At 32.9% G+C, this 12,114-nt stretch overlaps 2 protein-coding genes across 2 annotated transcripts; both read right to left on the bottom strand.

Annotated features, from left to right (window-relative positions):
* Positions 1-6,969: 6,969 nt before the first annotated feature.
* Positions 6,970-7,908, bottom strand: LOC107058476 (uncharacterized). Its single transcript, XM_015304236.1, has one exon. The coding sequence runs from the start codon at positions 7,906-7,908 to the stop codon at positions 6,970-6,972; it is 939 nt and encodes a 312-aa protein (XP_015159722.1).
* A 453-nt stretch (positions 7,909-8,361) lies between these two features.
* LOC102579191 (N-acylphosphatidylethanolamine synthase) lies at positions 8,362-12,068 on the bottom strand. Its single transcript, XM_006364943.2, has 5 exons — positions 11,801-12,068; positions 11,273-11,400; positions 10,043-10,128; positions 9,594-9,731; positions 8,362-8,888 (listed from the first exon to the last, which is right to left on the bottom strand). The coding sequence occupies exons 1-5, from the start codon at positions 12,010-12,012 to the stop codon at positions 8,595-8,597; spliced, it is 858 nt and encodes a 285-aa protein (XP_006365005.1). The 5' UTR covers positions 12,013-12,068; the 3' UTR covers positions 8,362-8,594.
* Between the last annotated feature and the right edge of the window lie 46 nt (positions 12,069-12,114).

Below are 12,114 nucleotides of genomic sequence, written 5' to 3'. Positions count from 1 at the left end.
AAGCTCGGACGATTTTTCATTTTCTTAAATTTTTTGGTCAAGTAAAATCAATGGCGTTCGATTGATTTTATCAAATGGATCAAACCAATCCAATCGATCGGTAATTGAATTAAAATTTAAAGGACTAAAAATGATTGAATTCATATGTTAAGGACTAAAATAAACCTACTCAATTATAGGGAACAAATTTGGCTAAAAATTCTTAATACGACTATTTTATTAAATATCAGAATTGTCTGTTTTTTACATTTTTTCTGAAATTGGTAATTTTTGCTAAAAGAAGTGAATAACGTTTTTAATTTTAATGGGCAACTTTAGAATGTGAACAATTCTTATGTAACAGTTATACATTATACATATGTTATTATATAGTACCTTTATATTATATAGTTCCAATAATATTACTCATCATTTAATAGAGGCGGGGCTGATATTAGAAGTTTAGGGATTCTAAATTTTCTTCTTCTTTCTTACCATTGAGCTGTCAATCAATTTTGTTAGGGATTCACAAGCTATTATTTAATTTTCTAGTACAAATATAGGGTCTACGAAAAAACTATTGGATTCGTTAGAACCCACGAACCCCGCCTAGCTCTGCCCCTGCATCATTACATTGTATGTTAATAACCAAACCAAGTTTAGAGGTAAATTATTTTCACTTTAAAGATATGAAAAACTTAAGTGTATCACTTTTAGATGTGGTAAAATTGTTAGAATAATTAAAATATGTCACTTGTTCGGTATTAATAGCTGCGTAAAATTAAACCTGCATTCACTAATGTATTAAAAAAAACAAGTAAGAGAAATTTTTAATGTTAATGGTTACAATTTTTTCTATTATTTTGTAAGTATATAAATGCAACATAATGGTTGCATCGACCTATCTTCAATAAATGTGGAGCATATTTAACACTCCTAAACCTATTAAATATCATCTATATTCTATAAGTTGGTGTTTGTTTGGAAAATACTAAACAAATCTAATTTAGGATATTAGATAATCTTGTTAAATTAAATTAGATAGGACTGAAACTCAAAATTGTACCAAGGAAAGTCGTGTTAGGTAATTGATTTTTTACAAACATGATTCGTGGTGGAATGTTTGTCTTGAAAATTCCTCTTTTTTTAATCAAAGTCTTGAATTCGAGTCTTGAGAAGTCATTTGGTGTGAGGTATACATTATAATAATCTCGGGATAAAATAAAAATCCTAAAATCCTACATTTGATTGGAAGCATTTAGGTAGTCCTATAATTATTTATCCCACCATATCCCTGAATAATTTATTCCGAACCAAACGACCTCGTGTTATTCAGTCTACTTCAATACGAATATCGAAAACAAGCACAAAGCGATGGAGACAAAAAAAAATCATACGTATGTACTCAATTATTTGTTATATATGAATGAATAAATCATGATCATACGTGCTTTCCAATGAAAATAAAAGGGAAACTAAACTAAGTTGCAAGTGAAAATTGAAAGAACAATAGTTTAAATCTAGAATTTCTAGTCTTTCATCAAATCATTTCTTATATTGCATATACAAAAAAAAACATAGCAAAGTAATTGATGATTTTTTTTTTCTTTTTCTTTATAAATAGAGGCACAATTATATGGTACAAGAACAATATGCATTTGGATGTGACAGAAAGAATCTTTAAAAATTTGAGGGAAAAGTACAAAAATAATAATCTATATGGGCAAAAGAAATGGAAATGAAAAAAAAAAGATTCTTTACCTATCCTATTGGTTATAAATTATCAATTATAATGAACATATTGGATTGAGACTTTGCAACTTTAGTTGGTACCTGGGGTGGCCTAATGGGCAGCATGTATTACTAGCTAGGACCAATGTCCCCTACCACATAACACTTATATTCTAGTATCATATAATTGTCTTCTCATAATTAATACACCTATAATTGTATCTCAATGTAATCGTACATGTAACGGTTTGAGGAGGGAAGAATATATTATATGCAGATCTTAATGTTATTATCTCATATAGATAAGAAAATTGTTTTCTAGATAGACAGTTGAGATGAGATCACAAAATTCAACAAGAACATAAAATTTAACCAGAAAATGAATGAAAACGATATTGAAGAGTTGAAAGGAAAGTTGGATTGAAATACATAAAAAGATCAAGTGGCAAGCAAGAAAAATACTAAAAAACACCATCTACATTATATGTGTCTTTTAAGAACTTTTGCGAACATCTTTTTTTATTAAAAAAATCATTATCTTATTGCTTTAATCTTGGAAATATTTTTTATCTCTTCTTAAACATTTTACTAATTGTAACAATATGAAGTAATGCCTTGTTGTTTTTTTTTGGTTTATTTTAAGACATATTTAATTTGTTAATGATCATTTTTACCCTCAAGTGGCATTTTAGATGGACTCGTTGTGTTTCTTCAATTATGGTCGACTTAGAAGGGGTATTTTGAAAATCACTCCTACTTCTTTAATTGAAAATGAGTATAAAAAAAAATGTATTGAAAACAACCTTTCTAAACTACAAATTAATGGAAAGCGTTGATATGGATTCAAAATTTAAAGTTTATATGTTTTTGCAGCCATATAAAATAAATACTACAATAATAATTAGATTTACTATCCCGGAGATACCACAATCATTACTCTTCATATGTGCACTGAATAAATTCATTCTTGTACAATATAGAACTGTTGAATTAGTGAAACACAACGCAACGAGTTTGACTTAGAAATGTTTACATGATTGGGAAATATTTATCACATATTGTACCAATTCAGTCACCTTACGTATTACGATATATTCTGGCATTTGAAACATGAAAAATGAAATTGGTAGGTCCAACAAACTATCCAATCGTGTCATGGCCGAGTGAGTTGGAGGAATTTGAAAATTTCAATCTCAAAATAGACAAAATTAGAGACATGTTCGCAAGTAATGGATGCCTAAACTCCAAGAAAAAAAATAAATTAAAAACTCGAAATGACTCATAATTTTTTTTTAAAGAAAAAATAAACTGAGGAATTATTTCATTAAATTATTTATCTTTTACTTACTTGGTATAAATAAAAGAAAGATCCTCAATTTAGCGTACGTGGAAATTAGAATAAATATGATTCATCATATTTATTTATTTATATATATGGATTAGGAATATTCTTCAGATACTTATTTTCTATCGTTAATGAAAATTGACGTTGTGTTAAGATAGTTGAATTTCTTGAGAAAAAAAATCTGAAAAAATTGAGATATGTTATATGAACCTTAGCTTTAAACCATAGTTATGTTTATACTAAAGTTAAGTTTCTCATAATCAAATGGCAATCTACGAGCCTAAACGTTTTTAATTATTTGCAAGTCATGAAATTTTCACACAAATACCACATAAAAAATAAAAAACACAAATACCACATAATTATTTTGGAGAAAATGATCTATTATGACTATCTTTTAAATAAAATTTTCCTATAAAAAGATATAAAACTAAAAATATAAATTTGTAAAGAGCAACAAAATCAAATTTTCCGTTATTATGTGAGCGAGGTCATTGTTAAGACTGGCAGTTGAACAAAAAAAAAGAAAATGTTCATTATTAGATGATTATAGGAGTATAATCTAATTAACCCTTAAGTAGATTATTTAACTTTTACTCCAATTTTATTTCTCAAAGAGAAGAGAGATAAAAGGATAATAATCTTGATTTCCATCATTCCCAAATATGTAAGTCCTAACTTTTCTTTTTCTATCTAGTAATTTTGGGAAATTGTGTTTAAAAAATATCGGAAGATTTTGCAATGTTTCAAATTATCCTTAAAAATATACTTTTGTGGATTTTTGCCAAATAAATGGATGTAACCTGAGCTAATTATTGATAGTATCGTTAAATATTTGTCAAATAAGAAAATATGTCATTTTTTTCAAAATTAATTAAAAAGAAAAATATATCAAATAAATTGGGACGGAAAGGTGTACTAGGTATGGCCTATGGTAGTATAATAAATACTCCCATGATCTTTTATAGTTCAAAATCACCATTAATAGTTTTAAAGCTTCCTTGCCCCTTTAAATCTGTTCATCTTAATAGTGACAGATGAATAAGGACATGCAATGTAAAGTCAGTGTCATGTGAGTCCCTACTGCTCTCTTTGCTTCATAATATATACGTAAACGTGACATTTAATTTAGTTCATCTGATATTTATGTGTTATAAGTATAAAAAAAATATTTAAATTTGTATAAAGTGGAAAAAGTAGACACATGCTCCTACGTAGCATTCTATGTGACAATTCACGTCCTATATGGTGTCCTACGTATATTTATGCCACATATAATATATCACTTTCATCAACTAGAAATTAACAAACATCATATGATCGTTGCATTGATGCATACTCGAAGTCGATCTGTGAAAAAAAGTTCAATCTTTGTTTAATTAGGCATGTCATGTTTCCATATTAAGTATAAATGGTCCAACATAAAATATTACACCACGTAATTTAATATATACAATACTATATAACATTATAAGCATTACATATGTATTGTGTTAACCTTCTATAAAAGTATACACAAATATGGGCTAAACCGATCAACTATATATAATGTTGTATAATATTTTATGTTGAACTATGTACTATTAGAAAAGAAGAAATTAGTGACGGACAAAATTCTATAGCTAAACAACAAAAATCCTATGCTAATCTCATTTAGCTATGAATAATTATGTGTTTTTAGTAGTATATGTGACGTAAATAGTTTCTCCAAGTAGACATAAAGTGTAATTTTTCCTTTTTCTAAAAAAAGAATTTAATCTGTCACTATTTCATGATTTTTATCGCGAGGATAAATTACAAATCTTTAATTAAATAATATTTAAATTGTTCCAATATGACTTTATTATCTACAATTTGTTAAAGGAAATGAATGTGACATGAATATCCTAGTGAAACACAGTTATATTGCCGGCAATGCCGGCTTGCAAAACCTCAAAAAACCAAAATGGAAGAAAAATAAATAAATGAATTTGGATTTGGAGCTAATAAAAATAAATAATTGATAGCTAGGGAATTAAATAAGCTCACGAGAATTTCCACATATCTATACTACTTAGCCAGCAATACCATTAAAAACCATTTATTTATTTTTAGGTATATGAAAGTTGTGACTATTAGAAGAAGGCAGGCCATGACTAGGCAAAATCCAATAGTACCAACAACTAAAAGTGGGAAACACATACTATATTTATCGTTTTAATTTGTTTGTCTTAGTTTTAGTCTATTTAAAAATAGCGTCTTTTTTATAACTCTTTAATTCTAACACTTTTCGTATAAAATTAGATGACATTTTGAAATCGTATTAAATCAAAATCAAAAAGACAAATTAAATAGAAAAGTACCATAAAAAGTCAAAGTTAGAGTGCTTTTGTATTGAAGACAAACATGAGAAAGTTGGGAGCATAACTTTTTATTAATTTTGATTACTAAGTCAATATTTAATGCACTACGAATTTGCTTTAGTTTTAAATATTTTATTGGCAATTTCATTTTGTAGGCCAGACAATCTTTATTTTGACAATTGTACAAATATTTGAAGACAATCTAGTTTACATTATGGCAGCCTGCTTAGATTAATTATCCTTGATTTCTTTCACTAATTTTTTCATATTATAATCTATAATCAACAAGTTTGACGAGCTTTTTTTTAAAAAAATTCCGTAGAAGATAGATAAAAGAATAAGTAAATACTTGTGCTTTTAGTAATCAACTTCTCATTTTACTTGAACAGATGGTTTATCGGAAAAAAATGGAACAGTATTTTTTGTATGACTCTTTTTATAATTGAAGATTTGGATCCACCATGTGCCTTTACTGAAAGTGTTTGTTATGATTTTGAGGAGAGGCCAAAATAAAGCTAAAAAGTGATTGTCTTTTTCTCTTTTCTTGTTTTTCACTTTTAAATGAAAGGTGATGTCAAATCACTATGATTGTATCCTAATTTAATCAATTGTAGGATTAAAATGACTCTGCTAAGCATTTTCAATAAACAGTAATTGTGCATTAATTTCCCAAGAACGTGGGGAGTTTTACATGTTTTTCTTTAAAGTCCACCCTCAAATCATTTCCATTTTGCATAAAGAAATGCAGCCCAAACCAAAAAGAGTTTGTAGCCCAATACTAGAAATGGATCTCTATTTGTCTATGACGAGGTTAGAGGTGTTGTAACGAACGTGGCTACAGTAAAATCCCTCTAAATGGGGTCTGAAGAGATAGATGCAGACTTTACCAAGGCTGTTTCTGAAAGACTCTTAGTATGGCCATGGTGGAAAGACGAGTTAGAAATAACCTTTGGGACCCTGGCTAAAGGAGTATGTGCACTTTGTGAGGTATTTAGTCCATTGCTACAAAGTTGTCTCCTTATTTTCTTAATTGCTTAGATGAATTCTGGAACCTCGCTCCCTTCTTCCTTTTCTATTTCTTCTTTGCTCAGAAGATTTGGTTATACCCAACACTAGGAAATCTATTAAACTTGGAACTCAACACAACACCAACATAACCTTAGCACAACTGTAGCTGTTGGTTCGTGTGATCAAGTGTAACACTATTTTTAGCAGGAGCTTAGTGTACCGGATGTGCCTATTTGTAGAATGCAAAAACAAATTCAAGATACTTGATTTTCCAATGATTGCATTTATGAGAAATGTTGCATCCACATGAACATCAATTCTATCAAACTTTGGAACTAAAACTTCCAACCAAAAAGACATATCTAGAATTACAAAAAGCTGTGACTAGACAATTAAAGAAATTTTGGCTATAAATAGCAAATTGTTAATCCATTTGAAAGAGGTTTGCTAGACACATTTAGAACAATTCTAGCTCCATCAAATCTTTCAATGATGAGCAAAAACCAAATTCAAGATTCTTGATTTTTGTAACAAAGAATTCACACCAAAACCAAAAACCAAATTTCAAGATTCTTGATTTTCCAATGATTTCCATTTATGAGCTAGTGCATCAACAACACCATTAAAGCTACCAAAATTGGAACTTACCACATCAATGCCAACACCCAAACTCTCAGCACCAGCAGCTGTAACAGGGCCATGAGCAGCCACTACCATTCTTGGACATCTCCTCCTCACCATTGACCAATCCAATCCAAATTCCTCCAAACTCTTCAACAAACCCTCCACTTCTCCAGTACTAGTAAACACAATTGCATCAAATCCACACTCCTCTTCACTCTTTGTCACCACATCCACCGCGCATTTCGCCCCTGCCCATCGCGTCTCATACGCGTCTAATCTCACTGGAATCCATCCCCTTTTCGATAAATCCTCAAGGAATTTCGGCACAACAGGTGGTTCATTCAACCCAATCACCAACGGAACTGGGCATAACACTTTTCTCCCTTGGCCTAATCCTAATGCCTCCACTAACCCAGATGGGGTTGCAATTGAAGGAACCAAAACTCGAATTCTTTCAGGGTTTTCACACATTTTTCGAATGAATTCTCGATCCAGAAGCTCAGCATCATTACCCAAAGCTGCAATTGTGAGAATTTCTCCATTTGGGGTTAATGGGGGTGTGGGGTTAATAGATAAAGCTTGTGAAAAAGCTGTAATCCCAGTTCTTGAAGTGAATGCTAGAGCTGAAAATTCTTCAAGAAACGAATTGGGTTCATCGATACCAGCTTGTGGGTTGAGGTAGTGATGAATGGAAGAGATTGTTTGTTCCGTAGATTCAACAATGACGGTAGGACACCAAAGGGGTGTCCATCCTTTGAGGTGTATGAGCTCAGATAATCTTGGTGCGTAGTTTTGTGGAGTAGTGAAAGCTATGACACAGTTTCTTCTACTATTTTCAGGGCTGGGAACTGGAGAAGGAAATAGCGGAGGATGCTGCATATTTGTAGAACAACTATCATTGGCTTATCATCTTGGTACTCAGTTTTATCTATCTTCTTTTTTTTTCTCTGGAAGGAGCGCCAGCCACCGTGCAGTATTTTAAAATCTAGTATCCCGCATCATCGGGTGTCTACACCATACTAATCATTTTTCCGTAATTAAGTTGTGACTAAAAAATACATGTCTTGCATTTGTTGGATGAATATGAAACATCAAATAGAATTTTACCTTTCAACCCTTTGGTTGTACAAATTTAATAGGCGTTTGAACATAGATTTTCCTTGGAAGAAATTCAGTAAGGCTTTTTTCTTACAATGCTTTTTGCACATCCACTCTCTAGGAATGGTCCATCTTATGTTTCACCTTTAGACACATAAACATGGTTCCTTTATTACCATTCCTGGTAAAGAATGTGTCTTGTCAGCAACCAAAAGAAGGTTTGAGGCAATATAGTCAATCAGGAAATCTACAACTCTCAGTTTTGAAGAATTAATGTGATATCTTTCATTTCAAAATGCAAAAAATGCAGCTACAAGGATGATATCGGGAAAATATTACCCTGCATCCTCAATTAAGGGATGAGAAGTCTACCCTTAAACTATCAAAATCTTGAAATGAAAAGTTACAAGACCTTCAAAACAGATGCACTTTATGAATTCCCTTTAAATGCTTGGAAAGTGCCTACTTTATTGCTCTACCTTCGCATAAGATTTACTAAAATTCCTCAAGTTTTCCAAGGTAGTTCGGATTTGATCAGATATAGTCATGTACAGACATTTTTGTGCTGCCTCGTCCAATCCCCCAAGGATGTTTCTTGGCCACTGCCCACTGGAAAAAGATGAATCTCGGGATTGAGATAGAGCCATCTCTCGCAGTTCAGGAAGGTTGAATTCCATTGGCTCACCAACAACTATTTTTATCTCCTGGTTCCATAAAGGGACTGGAGGTCTTCTCCCAAAAGCATAGTTCTCAGGCATAACCTGAAAATTGATCAAATCACAGAATGTATCACAATCCCAAGGATGTGAATTATTCAAATAAAAGCTGGTTCAACCTCATAAGCAGTACTTAATTTGGAAACGAAAATAGACGTGTCCACAGAACTACGACCAATGCACACGTGCATATGTAAGTAACTCTGAATTTTATCTCCTCTAAATGGAGTGAGCATAAAGAAGAGCAGGAGATTGTTAGCTGAAAGTTATGACAGTCACAGCATTTTGGCCGCTCTTATTTTCTTTTCTAAGGATGGGACCAGAGGGAAAGGAGAAAGCAACTATGGTATTGGCGAGGCGTGTCACTTTATTAGTGAAGTTGACAAAAGGATCAATGGACTTTGTAACAACAATGAAGAAGTGCCATAAATGCAACGAGGTGATTTATAAACATTTTAAGAACTGCATGACCTCTAATCCTCTAAGCTACACTACCTTATTCTTCCAATAAAATTAGTTCCACACAGAAGCACGTGAATTAACCAACCAAAGTAACATATATAACCAGACAGGTACTATACTTACAGAATCACAATAATTCGAACATCCTAAGAAGGCCTACCTATTGTGCATAGTGTATTACTAACAAAAACAGCCAAAACCAAATGGATCCATTGTCCATTGCTATTTAGGCATTAGCCCGCATTGTTCATTTCTGTGTATGGACAGGCTACTATGTCAAGAACCTACCTTTTCAAAACCATGATGGATAATTGGCAAGACAATTGGAGTCACGGGTGCACGAGCAATGAGACTGGCAGTTCCCCACTTCAATCGTCTTATAGGAGCATCTTCTTGACAGACCTTCCCTTCTGGAAATGTATGCAGCTGCCCATTTGGAAGTTAGTCTTTAGCCCAAACATGTCATTTCAAAACTTAATAGGAACTGCTGAGAACATTATACAATATTCTCATGCATTCTGGATGAAATGGAGGTTACGTTAAGCAACACTAGATCATTTGAAATTCAGTCCTCAATTCCAGAATAACATATCATATGCATATCCATTTTAGTGTAACAAAATAACCCATAGAGTGTAAAAAAAGATCAATTGGACTAAGCAGAAATCTAGAAAATTTAACACTATCGTCCATAACTAGATGAAAGAATTCAAGGCAAGGGATAAAAGACGTATTACCCAGGCTCCGTTAGTCAAACGATCAAGAGCTTCATTCATATGTTCTTGATATATTCCGCCCCCTCTTGTTATTGGTATACATTTACCTGCATATCTTCACACAGTGAGAAGAAACCCACACCAACAATTATGTTTGTATTAAATTGAGTGATTCATGTAGGTCTGTTGCGAATGAAACCAAAAAACCTCAACTCCCCTAATGCCTATCAAATTAAGAGTCTTCCACTTCTCGCTCTAGCAAGGGAAATAAGAAAATATAAAATTGACTGATATGCATGTAAGTGGAGAACAGTGACAGATCCAGATCTGAATAACTGATCAATAAAGAAGCATGTTAAACAGAAACATAGGTGCATATATGGATAATAGCTCAATATGAAAGCTTGCTGTACAGAAGCTTGGGTGCAGATCTGAATAACCACTCAATATGAAAAGCTTGATATCCAAGTGATAACACAGAAACCATAGCACACATGCATATTAGAGTAAGAGCTAATATGGAAGTTTCAAGCTAAATCACAGTCCTATTCCACTAAGATATAACCTTGAGTTTTGAGAGACTACTTCAGTTTATATGCATAACTGGTACACATTTTTATTTCGATTATACAACTGGTTCTAAAGACATTTATTGCATCATTCCTACACCCAGAAGCTCCTTCTCTACTGAACTTCTTTTAAGTAAATAATCTCCAGATATTCTCAAAGTTCTTGTAGAATATATATGCAAAAACATGCTCCGTCCTTCCTAAGGGAACCTAATATTCTGCTACAAAAATGCAACTAGCATTTTTCTTTTCACTTTCGAACCCTACTACGATATGGAGTTTGTTTTTTGGGAATGGTAAGGTTGTATGAATGACACACAAGGATTGTACCAAAAATTACATACAGATCAGTTCCTTTACAATCAATGTAGGAAGCTGAGAAAGCCTATCATCCTATTAACTGTATTTCACATCTTCAAGCCTACACCAAAAGCCCAAAAGGGAAATACATCTGTATTTCATAGTGTAAATATTCTCATAGGGAATGCATCTGCGATGAAAATACATGTCCACTTTCAAACATCTTTGGTTCCTCTCCTTCCAAATCACCCACCAAACACACAGAGGAATGGTCTACCATATATCCCGCTACGATATAAAGTTTGTAAAAGTAATAAAAACACCAAAAGAGAGGGCATGAAAATACAAGAACAGAAGTGTACCAGACCAACAGATTACACACCGATCCGGAAAAAGTATGACAATACTGTATTTTTAAAGCATATGTCTTCCGCTGCCAGTACCCAACGAGCCAGCTTTGCATCACAAATTGGAAAACCTTTGAATGCCCACATAACTGGGTCATCCAACCTGCAGTTAGACACACAATAGGAAATAAGAGACGATGACTACAACAATCAAAGAATTCCAGAAATTCACTCTATCAATGATTAAATCAACAATCAAATATGCCTCAACCCCAAAATGGAGTTCAGTTATATGCATTCCACTATATCAGGGCACATTTCATACCAATATCAACAAAGATTGAACTAAAAATATTAAACGGATTGTACACAAAAAAAAATCTGTAATTCATTGTCTGTTAAGCATTTATCTCAATAATGGGTATTTTAGCCAACAATCAATAACCCCAATAAACAATTTCTCCGTAATTTCAACTAGCAAAGGTTTCAATGAAAGCATACATCAGAAAAACAAGTTTTTTTCTATCACAGAGAGCTCCTAATGAAGAGATAAAGTGACTTACGTGGACATGTGATTGCTGACGGTGAGGAGAGGAACGCCGGCTGGGCGGGATCGAACTAGCCGGATAAGGGTGTCGCCGTTGTGCACGGTGGTGGTGTTCAGTAGATTGGCCACCACCTTAGCGAAAGTACCTATCGCCGTGATCACCACTTTCCGCGGTAGACCACCCAGGTGGTTTGCTCTCGCCGCCCATTCCATCGTCCGGCCACCCATTACCCAAAAAATCCACACTGATGTCAAAGCCTTCTTCCATTGGGCACCAAGTAATTACTGACTAATTAAGTACGAGAAATAGACACAATTGGTCCCTTATAT

This window comes from Solanum tuberosum, unplaced genomic scaffold (assembly GCF_000226075.1).
Source record: "Solanum tuberosum cultivar DM 1-3 516 R44 unplaced genomic scaffold, SolTub_3.0 scf00528, whole genome shotgun sequence".
NCBI lineage: Eukaryota > Viridiplantae > Streptophyta > Magnoliopsida > Solanales > Solanaceae > Solanum > Solanum tuberosum.
Note: the sequence above shows the minus strand (reverse complement) of the source record. Positions and strands in the feature narration are given on the sequence as shown.